The sequence below is a fragment of the Lipotes vexillifer genome, unplaced genomic scaffold (assembly GCF_000442215.2).
Source record: "Lipotes vexillifer unplaced genomic scaffold, Lipotes_vexillifer_v1.1 scaffold481, whole genome shotgun sequence".
Lineage (NCBI taxonomy): Eukaryota > Metazoa > Chordata > Mammalia > Artiodactyla > Lipotidae > Lipotes > Lipotes vexillifer.
Window position 1 is genome coordinate 2,967,310 of NW_006789873.1, and position 22,127 is coordinate 2,989,436.

General features: G+C 39.6%; 1 protein-coding gene across 1 annotated transcript in view; it reads left to right on the plus strand.

Moving 5' to 3' along the window:
• Positions 1–22,127, plus strand: part of ADGRG4 (adhesion G protein-coupled receptor G4) — an 81,041-nt gene that overhangs the window by 27,023 nt on the left and 31,891 nt on the right. Inside the window, 9 exon segments of the mRNA XM_007462916.1 lie at positions 39–105; positions 1,565–1,604; positions 2,782–2,834; positions 4,364–4,527; positions 6,918–7,050; positions 8,800–8,918; positions 15,977–16,032; positions 16,430–16,475; positions 18,650–18,753. Of these exon segments, the coding sequence (XP_007462978.1) occupies positions 39–105; positions 1,565–1,604; positions 2,782–2,834; positions 4,364–4,527; positions 6,918–7,050; positions 8,800–8,918; positions 15,977–16,032; positions 16,430–16,475; positions 18,650–18,753 (782 nt within the window).

Below are 22,127 nucleotides of genomic sequence, written 5' to 3' on the forward strand. Positions count from 1 at the left end.
GCAGGAATCCTCAAACTGATATGTTTTATCTTTTACAGCTGATTTTTCTATATTTCAGGACAGTGAATTTGTTCTTGCTAATCTCGCTGTTCAAATTAAAAGCAGGTATGTGAGTGTCATCTACTGTGGGTCTGTTTCTGTCCCGAGGGGATTTCCTTTGTTTTTGTCTGAGATTTAGAGACTGCTGCATTTTGAGTTTCATCTTCCCTTCTGAGTGTAAGTTCTCTTTGGAATGAGAAAGAAGTTTGTATTATTACTGTAGGGTATAAAGCCAATGGGAGAACAACACAGAACAAAGTAAATAGGGGAAACAGTAGAATTGGACTCAGTTACCCCTGATACCACTTTTAGCTTTAATATGCTATGATTGTGTGACTTAAGGAAAAAAAAATCGTGTCTTAAAGGGATGAAAGGCTAGGGATGGCCATTGCATGAGGATTTATAAGGCCTTTTACTTTTGGATAATGCACTTTCAGGAATTAGAAATTCCAAGGGAACCTGAAATGTTTAAAGTGAGTAAGGAATGCTGGTTAGTTCAAGACCTGCCTGGGGCACAGATTTGGAGAGGTGATTGCAGTGAAATTGGCAGGCACTGAGTAGTACCCAGAAGACCATGACAAAGGCAACTGGTCATCTGAGAAATATTTTCTCTGCTCCTGCCCTGCAAGTATACTAGTCCCCTGTCAAAGGAACATCCAGAAGAATCCCTTTGAAAAATAAGCATGGTTCTGGTATACCATGGTAAAAGCTGATTTTTTAAAACATTGAATGTGACTGCCTGTCTTCCATACCCTGGGATTTTGGTTTCTTTTGCATGTTCAAACATAAATGGGCTCAAGAAGGTTCATAGAATGTAATGGAAGTAAATCCACGATAGGTTATTAAAAGAAAATTTGAAATGTCTGGAGTATACAACATTCTTTTAAAGAACTGTGTCTATGATTTTTCTTTATCACCAAGGTAATATGTGGTCATTGTAAAATCTTAGAGCTTTATAGAAATATATAGCATGGATAGCAAAAATCTTCAGAAACCTGCCTTTCCCCACCTACTCTGGCTAACAGCTTATTTTATATATTTCTCTAGATTTGTTGCCATGTGTTTACTAAGAGAATGGGCTCCCGCTCTACATACTGTTTTACAACTTTCTTTTCTTGTTTTAGAATACCTCATGGACATCCTTTCAGGCCAATACATACAGATCTAGCTTATTCATTTTGATGACCACATAGAATCCTTTCGTACGGGTGTGCCTTGGTGTATTTATCCAATTACCTTAGTGATGGACATTTCAGTTACTTCACTTTAGTGTATATATTTTATACACCCCGGCTGGTATAGATTTCTAGAAGTGGGATTGCTGAAGCAAAGTCTTACCACCATTTTGGTATGCAAATAATGAGCCAGCTCTTTTAAAGTGTCTCCTTGGAGCCCCGGTATTATGAGAATTCCAAGCTGGGGGATGTTACTGTTCTGCCCGAGTTGGCTTTCTCCTGAACTTGTTCCCTCATGTGTTTGGTACTATATTTCATTTTTCTATAATTTTTTGATGATTTTGGTACAGAGACACTACTGAGGAAGAAATAACCATGGACCGACGTTTGTAAGCAATTTTTCAAAACAAAGCTACTTGCAACCCATCCTATACCTGATTAGATATAGCTAAATAGCTCTTCCATTCAAGTGTATATTATCAGGCACAGTTCAGTTGTGATAACTGAGGGTCAAATTACATTACTTTCTTTGGGATCTGCACAAGAAGCCACTAAGAAAACCATCCTCTGCTTTTCTGAACTGTCTATGTGGTAGTTTTTTGAGGCACATTTTGGGGGCTACAGTAGTATGGAATTATTTGGGGATTGTAAATGATAAATGGAATTTCTCGGTTGTAGACATCTGGCAAAAAAGCCTGGTTTTTCCAAGAGTGACACAATTGTTTGCAAGACAGGCATTCACGTAATAAATCCAGAGTGTGACAAAACTATCTTCCGTCATCTGTTCCAGTGCCTCAAAGCTTTACACTGTTAGATTCTGAAAGAGTATGCGCCCAGGGTTTAAGGTGTTTAAATCTGAGACAAATATTTTGACTATACAAAATACAGTCAAGCCTACAGTGCATTCCAAATTATCTGCCATCATTTAAAATACTTTCTGTAAATACCTGAGTCAGAATTTAAAGATTGAACACAGTATAGATAACATCACATAACTAAAATTCCTGTCAAATAATAGATGTAAAAACCTTTTGGTGATAATATGGTCCCCAGAGTCAGGCTGCCTGGGTTAGAATCTCTGCTTTTCCACTTCCTAACTGTGAGACCTTGGGCAACGTAATTAAACTCCCTATGCCTCAGTTTCCTCAACTGTAAAATGAGGATAATAATATTACCATTCCTCACAGGGCTGTTGGAAAGATGGAACGGGGTAACTTACACACAGTGCTTAGCACAGGACATAGAGTACAGTGAAATCTTGCTAGTGTTAAAATTATCATCGCCATGTTTGGATCCAAATCCTGTGAGCCATCAGCTGTGGGATACTGGGCAGATCATTTAAGTTCTGTGAGACTAGAAAATGGGGTGACCATCCCTGCATTACCTACCCTACAGTGTTGGTGTCAGGACTAAATGCATTGATGTTTTTGCAGGTGATTTTTAGATGGCATTGGGTTACATAAATGTAAAGTATAATTACGATCGTGGTTGTTAACGATAAGCCCCCTAGTCAATTGTGACGTTTGTTTAAAGATTTCAGTGACTACGTACTTTTCTTTTGCGTTATTTGAAACAGAGAGAAGGGCAAGGAATGGCTACAATTTCCCGTGTACCGTACAGGTAGGAGCTGAGTTTATTCATAGCTGGTACATTTAGTTCTGATTTCCCTTCCATTTAATTCTGTATGTGTAGCCTGTTGGTCAGAGTTGTCAGAAGGAGATCAAAGTACCTGGTGGTTATTTTACAGATGCTGTAAATGGGCTCTTGCCTTCACGAAATAAGTTGTTTTGGTTGGTCACGGCATAGCCTAACAGCCTGCCTGCTGCCTCTTTGTAGTGAAGAGAAAATGGGGTCCAAAGTGGTCATAATTTGGGGATAGGGCAATAAAGCACTTATTGTTATCAAAAAAGTCCAGGAAATACTGAGCAGGGAAATTGAAAAACAACATGGAAAGCAGCCTCGGTCCTGTTCAGACTCGTGGTCCGGCTCCTCCCGGAACACTGGCTATTGCTGGTCTGCTCGATGCAGCCCTAGAAGGACATATAGCCATAGGAGGCTCATGGAAAGGTCATTAAAATGTTCAGGGTGCTAAGAGTAGAGGGTCTGCTCTACTCTTGCAGCAAGAGGAGAGGGTTAAAAAAGAGTCCTCTTCAGACTGAGAAGATGAAAGCTGAGAAGAGATAGTCTACCAGTGGAATGGGTAGGATGAACAGGGACTTCACCAAATGTGGATCAGTCGCGGTGGGGGGGCATGGCTTCGATTGGACATAGAGAGAAATTTTAGGTAAACACAGGCGCATCTGACTTTCAAGAGCTGATAGGAAATATAGGAAATGTGTTCTTCCAAAAGATGTATCTACAGATGGAAATGGAGAAAAGGCATAGGTAAGTTTGTGAATCTGAAATGTGCTCAGTAATGGAGGAGTAGAGGAATTTAGAATGTTTGAGGACCTCGCTGTAGAGATCGAGGTTAAGGACAGCCCTATTCTTTCATAACATATCTTTGAGTAGACAGAACATTCCGAAATGAAATATTAGGTCTTTGTGACCTTGGCTAAGGCTCAGTTCCTTCATCTGTAGAATGGGGATAATAATAGCACTACCTCATAAAGTTCTTGTGAAGATAACATGAATTAAAACATGCAGAACAAGAGCTCTACAAATGTTGGCTACTGTTATTATCATTATTATTCTATTATAGAAGTAGGCCTTCTGCAGAACACAGCTTTATAGACTAATTGAGCATGTGTCTATTTGCCTTATTATTGCGGTAATGATGGGTAAATTAGAGACCAGAAGGGTAAAAGGTTTTCTCTGAAGTAATAAATCCTGAGTACTCTATCTTCCCTATTAATTATCACAAACTCCTAGAAATCGCACCGGCTAGTCAATTTCAACATAATGCAAATGTTGCTGACTGTTCTTTTGAAAATGGGTTTTGAGTTGTTTGTTTTGGATACGAGAAAATTTATCAGATGACTTCAATACGCTGTCTTCCATCATTTCTTAAGATTTGCCACTTAATAGCTGTAAAATGCTTGATATTTATGGACTACTAATTAAGTCATCTGCACAGAATTTCACCAACGCAGGCCAAGCTGCACTCTGTGGCCATAACTCCAACATCTTTTTTTTGCTCTTCTTTTTAGCTGTGCTTGGCAGGTCATCATAAAGGCCAACTCTTCTTTAGTGCCCACCAAATTGATTAGCAGGATCAAAAGTAAAATACATGGCAACCTCACTCATGGAAACTTCACACCAGATCAGTTGATGTTATTAGTAAAGTCTGAACACGTTGCAGTGAAAAAACTAGGTGATTTCCAATGGGTATTTCCATATAAATTCACTCTTTGTTATAAAGCTCCAAATGCATACATAGTAAGAGATTCTGCCTTCAGAGGGGGAGAGAAACTGTCTTCAATTTCCTTTCCACACCCTCAGTGCTCATCTTGCCCTGGCAACATTTCTACCTGGAAGAGCTTATAAAAAACTAGTGCCAGAGGGTTTACCAGAGACCATCGATCCGCTCTGGACATTAGCAGCGGCCAGTTCATCAGTGGAGTGGGCGGACTGTTTCCCTTGTTTAAATACACCAGAGAGGGAGAGGAAAGGCGTCTTACATCCTCACTCAGAGAGAAAACTGGGATGGTTGGGCAAGGCTGGCTGGCCCGCTTCTCCAGCCACCCTGATTTCTGGAATTAGGATCATAAACCTAGTGGGTGGTCAGTAAAAACTGGGACCTTGGGAATTCCCTGGTGGTCCAATGGTTAGGACTCCATGCTCTCACTGACGTGGGCCCAGGTTCGATCTCTGCTCGGGGAACTAAGATCCTGCAAGCCGCGTGGCGTGGCCAAAACGACTACCTCCCCCCGCAAAAGAAAACCCCTGGGACCTTTACCACATAAACTTAGCTCAGGACATGTCTCCCTTAATGTGACAACACTTGGCAGCAAAACCTTGCTGTCAGCATCAACAAGAGAACAGAGCACCCTGGTCTGCACTACCGATGACGAATACACTGAGTTTACTAAAACCAAATCCACCCCAGAGCCCATTAAGAAGGGAGGCGCCACCAGAAAAAGAAGCCAGCCTTTAGCCTCCTGTCACTGCACCTCAAACTATTAACCACTGCCAGTCAAAAGGAAGGCAATCGACAGGTGGGGACTGATTTGATTTTTTACTCTACATCCCTTTGCGTGGCTTGATTTTTTTCAATGCTTATGTACCATTTAAATAAAGCAAAACAAAAATAAACAAATGGGACCTAATGAAACTTCAAAGCTTTTGCACAGCAAAGGAAACCATAAACAAGACCAAAAGACAGCCCTCAGAATGGGAGAAAATATTTGCAAATGAAGCAACTGACAAAGGATTAATCTCCAAAATTTACAAGCAGCTCATGCAGCTCAATAACAAAAAAACAAACAACCCAATCCAAAAATGGGCAGAAGACCTAAACAGACATTTCTCCAAAGAAGATATACAGACTGCCAACAAACACATGAAAGAATGCTCAACATCATTAATCATTAGAGAAATGCAAATCAAAACTACAATGAGATATCATCTCACACCAGTCAGAATGGCCATCATCAAAAAATCTAGAAACAATAAATGCTGGAGAGGGTGTGGAGAAAAGGGAACACTCTTGCACTGCTGGTGGGAATGTGAATTGGTTCAGCCACTATGGAGAACAGTATGGAGGTTCCTTAAAAAACTACAAATAGAACTACCATATGACCCAGCAATCCCACTACTAGGTATATACCCTGAGGAAACCAGAATTCAGAAAGAGTCATGTACCAAAATGTTCATTGCAGCTCTATTTACAATAGCCCGGAGATGGAAACAACCTAAGTGCCCGTCGTCGGATGAATGGATAAAGAAGATGTGGCACATATATACAATGGAATATTACTCAGCCATAAAAAGAAACGAAATTGAGCTATTTGTAATGAGGTGGATAGATCTAGAGTCTGTCATACAGAGTGAAGTAAGTCAGAAAGAGAAGGACAAATACCGTATGCTAACACATATATATGGAATTTAAGAAAAAAAAAATGTTATGAAGAACCTAGGGGTAAAACAGGAATAAAGACAGAGACCTACTGGAGAACAGACTTGAGGATATGGGGAGGGGGAAGGGTGAGCTGTGACAGGGTGAGAGAGAGGCATGGACATAATATACACTAACAGACGTAAGGTAGATAGCTAGTGGGAAGCAGCCGCATGGCACAGGGAGATCGGCTCGGTGCTTTGTGACCGCCTGGAGGAGTGGGATAGGGAGGGTGGGAGGGAGGGAGATGCCAGAGGGAAGAGATATGGGAACGTATGTATATGTATAACTGAGTCACTTTGTTATAAAGCAGAAACTAACACACCGTTGTAAAGAAATTATACCCCAAAAAAGATGTTAAAAAAAAAAAAAAAAAAAGCCGAAGCAGAAAAACTGGCCCATCAAGTGGTAGTTTTAAGGCAAAGGACCAAATGTGAGATCGTACTGGGAGCCTTATTTAAAAAAAAAAAAAAAAAAAGATTCCATTTAATGTTATTTTCAGCCTGGTTTAAATTGCCTGGTAGAAAACTTTCCCCTTTTATTAGCTGATGTTTATGTGCAGGGTAATAATGTTGGGTGATAATGGATGTTCATGAAACTTTTAAGTGCCTTTTGCTCTTTCAAATGTGCATACATTTTCTCTGTAGAGCCCAGAAAGTGCAAAGCTGAAGAAACAGCCTCTAAATACAAAGGGACATATAAGTGGCTCTTAACCCACCCTACCGAGACAGCCCAAACTAGATGCATAAAAAATCAGGATGGAAACGCTACTAGAATCTGGTATGTACCAGCCAAGTTCTAATTGAGAGTTCAGATACATAAAGATCTGCTTAATTGGGAGCATGTTTCCATGTCATTTGAGCATGCGCCCTCCCTTTCTTTCTTTTACCTTGTGGACCTACTTAAGCATACACATGCCATATAATAACATTCCAGAAAAAATTTCAAAGCAGAAGAGAAAAAAAAAGCACCCATAATCCCACGACCTGAACGCAGCTGTTTTTAGGTTGTCGTATTTTTCCATTTGGCCTTTCACCGTATGCCCTTTAAATTTTATGTAGTATTCACCGTCCTTATAGCACTAATGTCATTCACCCTTTCACTCAATGGTTTATCAAACGTTTTCCATGCTTTACATTCATCTTCTTAATGACTTTTTCAAAAACCTGCCTCAGAAGCTACCTCTTGATGGGCCATAATAATTTACTAAATCACTCTTCTATTGTTGACTTTAACATTTTCCTTTTTAAAATCATCAGCCCCTCTTTTCTTACTCTCTGCTACTGGTTTATGCCATTAACTTAAGTGGGCAGGCCAGAGGGGCAGCAGGTTTTGACAATAGCTTAAAAATTATCTTTTGGAGGGTGACATCTTGGACTGGGTCCTACCTCTTCCTGCCTGCATCTAATCACTTAGCAAGTCATGCAGCTTTTGTGCTCATAATCAGAGCTCACATCTACCCTTTCTTCTCCTACCCCACTGCCACTCCCTGGGTGCCTACGATTAAAGTAGTCTCCTTGCCTTCTAACTGCCCACTACTCCCCCAGCTACACTCCACCAGCGTGATTTTCCTAAAGTATGGCTGTCATCGTTCCAATCTCCCACTCCAGTTCCATATTGCCTCAAGAATTAAGTCCAAAGCCCTAAAGTGCTCAAGACCTGCAGGCTCCGTTCCCTAACATGCACTCCAGCCAGCAAGGGCCATTGCCATTCTGGACTTGCATCTCTTTCTCTGCTTGTGCTATTTGCTCTGCTTGGTTGGAGGAGTGGGGGACCCTTTCTCCATCTCTGTCCTTTTAGCGTCCAGCTCAGCTCAAAAGTTTCAAATAAGTTCTCCTTGACTGATGGTTCAACAGATTCTGTTTTGTTCATACACTTTTTCCATCTCATATCTTGCCTAATAAATGTAGTTACATTTACAGTCTCAAAGCACCAAGTTACGAGCTCCTCAAGGGACGAGACCTTGCCCTGTTTGTCTGTAGTACCTACTACCAGTCCTAGAACACAGAAGGTTCCCAATAAATGTGTTAGCTGATTTGAAATGAACTGGCTTGAATTGGATGGGGCATAGTGGAGGGTGGATGATGAAGGCCAATGAGTCACAGAGGGTGCTATACTAACTGCCTTGAGTAAATTAATATGCTGAAATAGAGACCACAATTCTAACAGGAATTCCCTCTTAAAATGAGGGTAAGAGGCAAAAGTGAGGGTAGGAGTCATGTCCAGAGGGGCAAAAATCTCTGCCTTGACTCTCGGTCCAATGGATGTGGCCCTGCTCCATCTCAGCCTCTCTTGCCTGTTTATACCTCCTGCATGGGGACCCTAGATTCACTTGCTCCCCAAGAGCAAAGTTTTCTTCACTGTACAAACACTGGGCTACCACCTTTGCTATCTCAGCCAGGAGGGTGGGAATGGGCAAAGGGGAGGCATGCCAAGGACACACTGTGTTCCTTCACCATTCGCTTTCAAAGTATTCTGGCCTCATCTTCCAACCATGAAGCTTTTTGTTATCTCTCCTCTCTTTTTCAGTTCAATCAGTATCAACACTGGCAAATCTCACTGGGAAAAACCAAAGTTTAAACAATGCAAATTACTTCAAGCGCTTCCTAGTAAGATTGTGGATCTTGCTAATATTACAATAAGTGACGGTAAGACTGTTCTGTACACATTAGAGAAATAATGGAACTCAGTTAGTTTGTCTACTTGACTTGAGACCAGAGAGAGTACAGGCAAACCTCCCATAAGAAAACCTACCTGACAACAATCCAATTTCAGAAACGAGGTAGTTGCACTGATGGAAGTGGGAGTGGAGCATGAGAAGTCAGAACTGTCAGTGTTTTTTGTTTTATAATGTTTTTTATTTTATAATTTTGGGCTAATTATTTTTGTTTTATTTTAATTTTTTAAAAGTTTTAATAGATAATACTTCATATAGTTCAATATTGAAAAAATAAAGAAGTGTATGCAGTGAAACCTCTCCCTCCCACTGCTAACCCCAGCCATTCAGTTAGTATCCATGGAGATATCTATGCATCTATAAGGAAATTTGTGTGTGTGTGTGTGTGTGTGTGTGTGTGTGTGTGTCTTCTTCCCTTTTTGTATGCAAAGTGGAGCATGCTATACATGCTGTTCTGCACCTTGCTTTTTCCTCTTAACATTATATTGCAGATATTATCATACTAGTATATGATAATATAATATACATTCTTTTTTTCACTGAATTGTATTAACTGCATGAATATGCTACAATTGATTTCTTTAACCTGTTGCCTGTGGATGGTAATTTAACTTGATAATTACACTTTACTTTTAAAATACTGCTGTAATGGATATCATGCATGTGTCATTTTGTGCAAGTATGGTATTCTTGAAGCATAAATTCCTAAAAGTAGAATTGCTGGGTCAGTCATATTTTTTTTAAGATAAATTATCTTTTATTTGCTATGCCAAAATTTTTTTGAATTGATAAAGCTAGACTTTACATTATCATTTCTTTTTTTGCTTATTTGTCTTATTTCTTTTAGTATTTTTTATTTTTTCATTTTTTAATGGTTGTCCTTTTTTTTCAGTATTTTTTAAATTGAAGTATAGTTAATTTACAATGTGTTAGTTTCAAATGTACAGCAAAGTGATTCAGTTATACATGTGTAAATATATATATTCTTTTTCAGATTCTTTTCCATTATACGTTATTACTAGATATTGAGTAGAGTTCCCTGTGCTATACAGAGGGACCTTGTTGTTTATATATTTTATATACAGTAGTTTGTATCTGTTAATCCCAGACTCCTAACTTATCCCTCCTCCCCCTTCCCCTTTGGTAACCATAAGTTTGTTTTCTAAGTCTGAGTCTGTTTCTGTTTTGTAAGTTCTTTTGTGTCATATTTTAGATTCCACATATTCGTGATACCATATGGTATGTGTCTTTCTCTGTCTGACTTACTTCACTTAGTATGACAATCTCTAGGTCCATCCATGTTTCTGCAAATGGCATAGTTCATTCTTTTTTATGGCTGAGTAATATTCCATTATATATATATATATATATATATATATATATATATATATATATATATACACACACACACTATATCTTCTTTATCCATTCATCTGTCAATGGACTTTGAGGTTGCTTCCATGTCTTGCTTATTGTAAATAGTGCTGCTATGAACACTGGGGTGCATGTGTCTTTTCAAATAAATCATACTTTTGATGGTGTCAAAATGCTTTCTGTAATAATTGCACCAACTTATACTCCCACTTGCAAAGTGTGAAAGTGCCTGTTTCAGAACATCTTCAAATCAACACAGCATGCTATCAGATTTTAGGATCTTGATTTGATAAGTATAAGTTAATCTCAATGTAGTTAAAATTTTTTATGGAGGTACTGACATCATAAAATTCAGCCATGTAATGTGTACAATTCAGTGCTTTTTAGTCTATTTGCTAGATTTTGCAACCATCACCACTAATTCTAGGACATTTTAATTACTCCTAAAAGAAACCCCATACATGTTAGCAGTCACTCTCCATTCTCTCCTCCCCCCAAACCCTGGAAACCTCCAATCTACTTTCTTCCTTCTTTTAATTTTATTTTATTGTAGTAACTACACTTTATGTGAGATCTACCTTCTTGACATTTTTTTTTACATGTTTATTGGAGTATAATTGCTTTACAATGGTGTGTTAGTTTCTGCTTTGTAACAAAGTGAATCAGTTATACATATACATATGTTCCCATATCTCTTCCCTCTTGCGTCTCCCTCCCTCCCCCCCTCCCTATCCCACTGCTCCAGGCGGTCACAAAGCACCGAGCTGATCTCCCTGTGCTATGCGGCTGCTTCCCACTAGCTACCTACCTTATGTTTGGTAGTGTATATATGTCCATGCCACTCTCTCGCTTTGTCACAGCTTACCCTTCCTGCTCCCCATATCCTCAAGTCCATTCTTTAGTAGGTCTGTGTCTTTATTCCCGTCTCACCCCTAGGTTCTTCATGACATTTTTTTCCCTTAAATTCCATATATATGTGTTAGCATACGGTATTTGTCTTTCTCTTTCTGACTTACTTCACTCTGTATGACACACTCTAGGTCTATCCACCTCATTGCAAATAGTTCAATTTCGTTTCTTTTTATGGCTGAGTAGTATTCCATTGTATATATGTGCCACATCTTCTTTATCCGTTCATCCGATGATGGACACTTAGGTTGTTTCCATCTCCGGGCTATTGTAAATAGAGCTGCAATGAACAGTTTGGTACATGACTCTTTTTGAATTTTGGTTTTCTCAGGGTATATGCCCAGTAGTGGGATTGCTGGGTCATATGGTAGTTCTATTTGTAGTTTTTTAAGGAACCTCCATACTGTTCTCCATAGTGGCTGAACCAATTCACATTCCCACCAGCAGTGCAAGAGTGTTCCCTTTTCTCCACACCCTCTCCAGCATTTATTGTTTCTAGATTTTTTGATGATGGCCATTCTGACTGGTGTGAGATGATATCTCATTGTAGTTTTGATTTGCATTTCTCTAATGATTAATGATGTTGAGCATTCTTTCATGTGTTTGTTGGCAGTCTGTATATCTTCTTTGGAGAAATGTCTATTTAGGTCTTCTGCCCATTTTTGGATTGGGTTGTTTATTTTTTTGTTATTGAGCTGCATGAGCTGCCTGTAAATTTTAGAGATTAATCCTTTGTCAGTTGATTCATTTGCAAATATTTTCTCCCATTCTGAGGGCTGTCTTTTGGTCTTGTTTATGGTTTCCTTTGCTGTGCAAAAGCTTTGAAGTTTCATTAGGTCCCATTTGTTTATTTTTGTTTTTATCTCCATTACTCTAGGAGATGGGTCAAGAAGGATCTTGCTGTGATTTATGTCATAGAGTGTTCTGCCTATGTTTTCCTCTAAGAGTTTGATAGTTTCTGGCCTTACATTTAGGTCTTTAATCCATTTTGAGCTTATTTTTGTGTATGGTGTTAGGGAGTGATCTAATCTCATACTTTTACATGTACCTGTCCAGTTTTCCCAGCACCACTTATTGAAGAGGCTGTCCTTTCTCCACTGTACATTCCTGCCTCCTTTATCAAAGATAAGGTGACCATATGTGCATGGGTTTATCTCTGGGCTTTCTATCCTGTTCCATTGATCTATCTTTCTGTTTTTGTGCCAGTACCATACTGTCTTGATTACTGTAGCTTTGTAGTATAGTCTGAAGTCAGGGAGCCTGATTTCTCCAGCTCTGTTTTTCGTTCTCAAGATTGCTTTGGATATTTGGGGTCTTTTGTGTTTCCATACAAATTGTGAAATTTTTTGTTCTAGTTCTGTGAAAAATGCCAGTGGTAGTTTGACAGGGATTGCATTGAATCTGTAGATTGCTTTGGGAAGTAGAGTCATTTTCACAATGTTGATTCTTCCAATCCAAGAACATGGTATATCTCTCCATCTGTTTGTATCACCTTTAATTTCTTTCATCAGTGTCTTATAATTTTCTGCATACAGGTCCTTTGTCTCCTTAGGTAGGTTTATTCCTAGATATTTTATTCTTTTTGTTGCAATGGTAGATGGGAGTGTTTTCTTGATTTCACTTTCAGATTTTTCATCATTAGTGTATAGGAATGCCAGAGATTTCTGTGCATTAATTTTGTATCCTGTTACTTTACCAAATTCATTGGTATTTGTTTTTCTCTTTCTGACTTACTTCACTCTGTATGACAGACTCGGCATGCGGATTCTTAACCACTGCGCCAACAGGGAAGCCCCTGCATGGCGTTGTTGATGATCGCTATTAATTGTTGTTATTTACACTTAATATCTCATCTACTTCTCACAAGAAACCAAGACTCAAAGAGTGCTGTGATCTGAATGTTTGTGTCCCCTCAAAATTCTTGTGTTGAAATCCTAACCCCCAAGGTGATGGTATTAGCAAGTGGGTCGTTTGGGCAGTGATTAGGTCATGAGGCTGGGGCCCTCATGAATGGGAATTATGCCCTTATAAAAGAGGCCCCAGAGAGCACCCTCACCCTTTTCACCATGTGAGGACACAGCAAGAAGGTGCCATCTATCAACCAGAAAGCAAGCCTTCACTAGAACCCAACCGTGTAGGCATCTTGATCTTGGACTTTCAGCCTCCAGAACTTTGAGAAATAAATTTCTGTTGTTTATAAGCCACTTAATCTGGACTTTGTTATAGCAGCCCTAACAGACTAAGGCAAAGAAGTTAAGTAGTTTTGTCCAAGGTCACACAGCTAGGAAGTGGCATAGCTAGGAATCAAATCCAGGATGTCTGACTCCAAAGTTCAAGTATTGAAGAGGTTCATACGTTAATACCTGAGTGTGTTTGCATTTTCTAAGGATGCTTTCCAAAGAAATGAATTTCTAATGGTCAAATTTTCAGAGTTATTTTGGGGGAGGTTGTACTGAGCCAGCTTAAACATACCACATACCAACTCAAATATAACACATTCTCTCTAGCTATGTCTGTATGATGCTCAGTTCTCCTGGAATTCTGTAACTGCTCCCCCTCTATCTAAATTCTATTTGTTCCTGTGGGCTTAGCTCAAATTCCACCCAGGAAGTTTGCCTGGAGTTCATGAGTCCCTGGTCTCGTCCTCACCCCCCTGCTTGTATTCTTTCTTGTCTTACACCTCTGCCTAGCTTCTAGATTGGTATTCCCAAGGAGGTTGTGGCATACATCATGGCTCAGGCATGTTTTATTTTCATGGCGCCTAGCACAAGGCTAGGTACCCAACAGGTTTTCAGTAGTTATATATTTAGTAGACCTTTTTTTTTTTAAATGGAAATAATAGGTTGGACCCAGGCCAGGCCAGTTAATGAACAAATAATTTTAATAAAAATTAAGAATGTGGTTCATAGCACTCAGACCCTTTTGGTGAGCTTGTAATTTCTCTGTATCATCTCAGATGCCATTATTTTAGTCTTAGTTTCTCTCCTTTCTTCAGAGAGCTGTGCTTGTTTTGTAGAATAAAAGATAAACCTGTTTTGCATAGATTTCACACCTAATAAGTCATTTTTATTCACTAACACCTTCCACTGAAAGAGATTAAAGATCTTTGCCAAAATTAGCCTTCAGACGTCATAGTGCTAGATGAAGGAGGATTAGAAGTAGCCTACCATCAATTTCAGAACCGGAAGGGTCCTTATAATTCATCGTGTCCCATCTCCTCATTTTACCAATGAGGATACTGAGACCCAGAGAGGGGAAGGGACCTGCTGGAGGTGACACAATTTATTCATTTATTCACCCAGTTATCTGCTGGAGGTGACACAGTTTATTCATTTATTCACCCAGCTACTTATTCAGTTAGGAAATATTTATTAAATTTCTACTATGTGTCTTGTGTGGTGCTGGATGGGTGGGGGAGGTTGTCACATGGAAGTTCTGAGTCTCATAGCCCTGCTTTCACACTGCTTCTTCTAACATCTTTTAATCAAAATCTTAACTGTCATTACAACATACTACCTTAAGGATCGTTGATAAGACACCACTCCTGGAAAACACGTGTCTCCCCTTCCACCCCTCCACTAGCGGGCAGTCCTCGGAGAGAGGGACAAAGCACGAGGCAAGTACAATACGGCACAGGGGCTCTGGAAGCACGGGGATGGCACCTGCCCCTGTGTGGGAGCTCAGGAAAGGCCAGCTGTAGGAGAGGCATCAGCTGAGACCCGAGGTTGAGTACCAGCTAGAAGAGGAAAAAGGGTGAGGAAAGGAGGGAGGAGTGTTTCCGGCAGAGGACACGGCTTCTGTAAAGGTTCAGAAGTGTAATAGGTACAACTGGAGCCTAGAGCCAGAAGGTGGAAGAGTGAGCAATGGCTTACTTCCTTTCCCTGAACAGCCGCCATTTTGTAAGTCAAGGAAATAAAGCCAGAGAGCAGGTTAATTCAATCCTGGGTCACAGTGTGTTTCTCCAACTTTGGCCTTTTCACTACAGAAAACTGCATCTCTTAGACTAAGTTGGGAGGGTTGTCGTGTGCCACAAATAAGACCCTGCGCAGACAAATAAATATTTTAAAAAAACATTGGCTACTTAACAGATGTGATTCCAAGACTTAATGAAAATTGTCCCATTCCAGGTAGCAGAGGTGTATTGTAATTGGGGCCTTCTAGAAATAATGCCTTAGCCTAAAGGGATAAGTAATATAGTGGGTTTCTAGAACAATGGCAGATTGGCAGGGGAGTCACTGGGGGGCAGGTGGATCTTTTGGTTGTCCCATCACTCTAAATGACATTTAATTCCGTTTATTTTGGAGGGAGGCAAACCACTTAATTCAAAATAATGGAACATTTTTACCCTTTGATTTTCCATGAAGAGCATTAAAATATGTATTAATTATCACCAGAGGATTAAAACCATAGTCATATGGCATAACATAAAGAATATATTACTAAACGATCAAGTTTAGCCGTGGTATAAGAATGAACTACTATTCCATTCTTCGATGTTAATGTATGTCCAGTGTGGAGTCTTACTAGCTTCCTTCATTGCCAATCTAAAAGACCATATGGTACGGCATATTTTTCATAGATCTTAATTCTAGAAGGGAAGAACGAAGAGTGGGAGAGGGAACTTAAACAGAAATAGATACGAAATGAAACATGTTTAATGGATAAGATCTCTTCATTCTGGCTGGGGCCACAGCTCTCCAAGCATCCCCCATAACCAATTTCTCAATGCCCTCCATTTCCTTGGAGATTGCAAGAGTGTTTCAGGAATGTTCACTAGACCTAATGATAGGCGGCTCAATCTTGTATCCATAAGGCTTGACCTCAGCTGTGAGCCCCAAATTCCACAGTTCCACAAGAAACACCCACCTCACATCAGACCTGCACTGACCATCTACAGTCCCCTCCTGGACTTTGCACCAGGAGGACGTGGCAAATTCTCATGTTACCAAATGCTTTAAAGGACACATACCAGTTCACCATGCAGCAGTAACATAATATTTTCTCACTTGTAAACCAAGATTCTTGGGGTTCATTTTAAAACCAACTCACAAATGGTCCGTGTGTGTGTGTGTGTGTGTGTGTGTGTGTATGTGTCTAGTGTCTGAGAAAACATTGAGAAGAAAACACTTGTGTGTAGCTGTCATTGTATGGTAACGATCACAAGGAAAGGTATTTGCCTCTGATTTTTCTTTTTTCTAGAATTATGATCAAGTTCACTGTGCCTTTTGGGACCTTGAGAATAACAGTAAGTATTTTTCTTAGCAAGCTTTGGCCTTGGTTATCAATGAGACTTCGCCCCTGACCATGTTGCTATCTGGCAGTAACATGGGAGCGAGCTGTACTGAAGTTACTGTCTTATCAGACCCTACAGGGAACTCTGAATGACCAAGATACAAATATGAGTTTCATATCTAATCAGAGCATGGGAGTTTTTGTAAAACTTTCTTTTTGAGAAGAGACTTATTTTGGAGATCAGGAAAAAAAATCACATAACTCAGCAAGCTGGAAGAAACAAAGTTGCAAGACCCAGTACAGAGCAGTCCTGAGCTGTTTGAAGAAAGTTGAGGGATGAACATCTGGCTCTCTTTATCTGTCTTTCCCATTAGACTTGCCACATTTTTCCTTCCTCTCTTCTACATTGACTGTGTGACCTTGGGTGGTCCATTTACTCTCTAGGGGCTTCAATCTTTTTATCTTTTCATGAAGGGGATAAGACTTTCTAGTTGGTCTCAAAGGGTCCTTCCTGCTTGGCTGGGTATGAGTCTTTGGGGACCATAAGAGAAGGGGTCGTGGAAATAATGCCATTTGCAGCAACATGGATGGACCTAGAGGTTGTCACACTGAGTGAGGTAAGTCAGACAGAGAAAGACAAATACCATATGATATCGCTTATATGTGGACTCTAAAAAAAATGGTACAAATGAACTTATTTACAAAACAGAAATAGAGTCACAGATGTGAAAAACTGGATTTTTTACATGGTTACCCAGAGGGAAAGGGAGGAGGAATAAATTGGGAGACTGGGATTGACATATACACACCACTATGTATAAAATAGATAACCAACAAGGACCTACTGTATAGCAAAGGGAACTCTACTCAATATTTTGTAATAACCTATATGGGAAAAGAATCTAAAAAAAGTGGTTATATGTATATGTATAACTGATTCACTTTGCTGTACACATGAAACTAACACAATGTTGTAAATCAACTACACTCCAATAAAAATTAAAAAAAAAAGAGAAGGGGTCGTGGAAGGGGATTGCTGAATGGGTTCCTCTTAAGCTTGTCATTGCCATTGGAATCTCCAGGGATACAGCCAAATCTCAGAGAATTCCCACACGGAAGCAATTGCCCCTGGAATGCCAGGAGTGGCTCTGGGACCAGTCCTTCCACCTGTGGAAGCTCTGCCTGGGACTTTTCCTTTTTTTAGTATCCTCAGAGTTCTGGGGAGAAAAGGGGGAAATTCTCTTCCCATTCGACTCCCTGGCATGTGGAATACTACTGCTTTCCTATAACAGAGATAGCGCTGTCCTCTTCTGGTCCCCTCCAAGTCGCCCAGGATAAGATTTCCGTAAAATGATAGGCTTTGTTCCCCACAGCCTCAGTAAGTTGATCTGTGTGTTCATAATGCCTCTTGCTGGGCTCCTCCCAGGTCATCTTTGGCCCCTACCCCTCTGTCCATGGATCCAGAACTTCTGGAATCTATTGTCATTATCCTGGATGGACAAATTTTGACCACACTTAGATGCCTGCCCTAGGATAACCCCTCTGGTCTAGTACTACTCTGGAGGTTTTACTCTAAACCTGGTCTAGTACGCAAGCTCTACAGTTCTTGAGGTATGTGGGTTAGTTCTAGAACCCTGAATATGCTTAGGAGTGAGAAACTAGGCAGGTGGCAAATAGACCAGAGGCTTTAATTGGCCCTAAGGAGTTCCAGACCATCATCTAGCTTTAATGCAAAGCACTTGAGACCATTTGAATTCTGGGTTGAGCTGGCTGTTTCAGATGTTTATTCCAGTCCCACCAAGGAGGCCCACGTGTCAGCCTATATTCCATAGCTCATGCCCTTCAAAGAGTTCTAGATCTACCTGTTTCCCCTTTGTGCTCCTTGAAAAAGCAGTCCTTACTCTGTCATTCCAGCATGGTGGTAGAACTGTTGTTCATCATTAGAGTCTGTCCTAATCTGTAGAAGAACGGGAAAAGTGAGAACCAAAGAAGTTATGCCATTACGAAGCCACAAGTCACTTTTGCCTATTAGACTTAATTTAATTTCAGTGTACAATTATACGGCTATCCTGCTGTCTTAACAGATGATACTAATTATAGCACACTTTGGAAAGGTACATATAATGAAAAGTTAAACATTTCTGAGAAAAGCAAAATTGCTTTGAAATTCCCTTCTGTCACTTGCAGATGGGCAAGGTGGACGGAATTCGTCAGGCTGTAAAGTAAAGGAGACAAACCTAAATCACACAATCTGTCAGTGTGACCATCTCACCCATTTTGGAGTCTTAATGGTGAGTTGTCTCTCAATCACTCCTTGATAGAATTTTGACAACTTTTATTAGATTACAGACCAGAAATATATGTGTGAACTAAGTTGTGGAGAAGTTCCACACAAGTGGAAAAACAGCCCCTTACCTTGTTCATTCAAAGTAGAGCAAATTGAAACAAATATTTATTTTTCTCCTTATAAAATTAACGCCTGCTTGTCAAAATTCAAACATTACAGAAAAGGTCCCTATAATCCCCCTCCCAAGAGATCACCACCTTTAACACCTTTATGTATATTCTTTCAGGTTCTTTTCCTGTGTGTATATTAATATATGTTTTTGTTTTATAAAAATAGGGTCAAATTATTCATACTGTTTTTCCCACTTGCTTTTCACCTAACAATATATATTGGACAGCTTTCAGGCAAATACATACCCATCTACTTAATTTTTTAAAAATACATTTATAGTATTCCACTGTGTGGATTTAACACAATGAATTTAACCAATCCCCTATAGGTAGGCATTTGAGTTGTTACTGTTTTTCTCCGTTATGAACAATACTGTAATACACATTTTTATTTGTCTTCTAATATTGGTGTAAGCCTTTCTGTAGAATAAATCGATGGAAGTAGAATTGCTTCCAATTAAAATATTAAATTGTAATAGATATTGTCTAATTGCACTGTAGGGAAGTGCATATTTTTTTTTAGTGCTCGTGGTACTTAACCAAACAAGAGTTATCTGATCAATTCGCATATCTAGGCTTACAGCCTCGGAGTCATTGTTAACCTTTCTATCTCCTTCGTTCCCTACGGTCCTCCCTAACATCAGGACTTGATGCGTTTTCCTTCAAAATGGCTCTCAAATGTGTTTCCTTCTTCTCTACCCACCCTTGAGTACTTTCTTAGTTCTCCTAAATTACTTTATTGTACATAGTATATACTAGTATCTGAAAGTGTTGTGTATGAGTTGTTTCTTCTACTAATGGTAAACTCCTTGAGGGCTGAGAGTCTGCTTTATATTTTTCTTTTTTACCATATCTATTCAACAAATAAGAGGTGCTCCATTGGTACTTATTGAACTTTAAGAATTTTGTTTACTCCCCTGCAAATTGGTTAGAACATTATGGCATGAGTCAAAAGACCAGGGCCCACAGTCCAGCTCTGTCACTAACTATCTATGTGATCTTGGTCAGGTTATTTCACTTGTTTGGACCTTACATTTGTCTTCTGAAATGTGAAAGATTGGAATAGACTAGGGTTTCTTAACCTCAGCACTATTGCTCTTCTGGGACAAATAATTCTTTGTTGTGGGTGCCGTTTTGTGCATTCTAGGATGTTTAGCAGCATTCCTGGCCTCTACCCACTAGATGCCAGTAGCACCCTCTCCAGTTGTGACAACCAAAAATGTTTCCAGATGTTGCCACATGTCCCTGGGCAGGGGCAAAATTGGGTCCAGTTGAGAACTACCAGAGTAGACCAGCGCTTCTTAAACTTTTATGAGTCACGAAGCTCCATTACCATCCGATGAAAGCTATGGACTGTCTTTCCAGTACGATGCATAGGATGCAAAATTCAAATAATTTTGCATACCATTTCAGGTCTTTTATGGTCCTCAGGTTAAGAAATTACTGGTTTATGTGATCTCTAAGGTTGGTAGTAAGTTGGTAGAGTCTTACTCTGAATTTAATTTGGTTTGATGGATGCTATTGGCATTGTAACCTTGTTAATTTCATGTTAATTTCACAAAAAGTTTCTTATCACAATAGGGAGAGGCCAGATCCATTAGATTATGAAGTGTGCAGGTTAAAAACAAAACAAAACAACCAAGGCTCCTCTGAAAAAGAAAAAAGTTGTAATTAAATTTTAAAAAAGCAAGAGCTGGGATAGGGAGGGTGGGAGGGAGATGCAAGAGGGAGGAGATATGGAGATATATGTATACGTATAGCTGATTCACTTTGTTATACAGCAGAAACTAACACACCATCGTAAAGCAATTCTACTCCAATAAAGTTGTTTAAAAAAATCTAATGAATCAGAATTACTCAAATAAATAAATAAGTAAATAAATAAGCAAGAGCGTTGAGATAGGAGATTTCACTAACCATAAAAGAAAAAGTTGACAAATCAGACTTCATTAAAATTAAGAACTTCTTTTCATCAAAAGATACCATGAAAATACTGAAAAGGCAAACCACAGATTGGGAGAAGATATTCACAATGCATATATCTGACGAAGGATTTGTATGCAGAATATATAAAAACTACAGAGCAAAAGGCAAAAGAAAGACAATACAGTTAAAAATGGGCAAAAGAGGGCTTCCCTGGTGGCGCAGTGGTTGAGAGTGCGCCTGCCGATGCAGGGGACACGGGGTCGTGCCCCGGTCTGGGAAGATCCCACATGCCGCGGAGCGGCTGGACCCGTGAGCCATGGCCGCTGAGCCTGCGCGTCCGGAGCCTGTGCTCCGCAACGGGAGGGGCCACAACAGTGAGAGGCCCGCATACTGCAAAAAAAAAAAAAAAAAAAAAAAAAAAAAAAAAAAAGGGCAAAACACTTGAACAAGCACCTCACAAAAGAAGATATCCATGTCTAGTCCTAACCTCTACCCAAATGGCTAACAAGCATACGACAAGGTTCTCAAAATCATTACTCATCAGAAAAATGCTAATCAAAACCACAATTATACTTTTATGCACCCACCAGAATGGCTAAAATTAAAAATACTGAAAATAGCAAGGGTCAACAAGGATATGGAAAACTACAAATGGCACAGACACTTTGGAAAGTTCTTTGGCAGTACTTACTAAAGATAAATATCCATCAGCTGTTGACCCAGAAATTTCACTGTTAGGGAGAGATGATTGTATATGTCCACAGAAAGATATATACAAGAATATTCACAGCAGCTTCACTTATAGTGGCCCAAAATTGGAAACAACCCCAATGTACATTAGCAGTTGACTAGTTGAATAACTTGTAGTATATTCATAAAATAGAATGCTTCACAGCAGTAAAAATGAATAAACTACAGCTGGCCCTTGAACAATACGTGTTTGTTGTTCAAACAAACTGTGAGAGTTCACTTATATGCAGAGTTTTTCAATAGGGACTACTATGGGGACTGCGTGATTCTGGGCTGGTTGAATCCGAGGATACAGAACCGTGGATAAGGAGGAGGGACAACAACAAGTTATAAGCGGATTTTCGACTGCTCAGAGGGTCAGTGCCCCTAACTCCCAAGGTTCAACTATAATTCTACATGATATAATGTAATATCTAAATCTCATAGACAGAAAGTTGAGCAAAGGAAGCAAGAAAAAGAAGAGAACATGCTGTATGGTTCCATTTATTTGAAGTTTCAAGTACAGGCAAAACTAAACCTATGCAGATAGAAG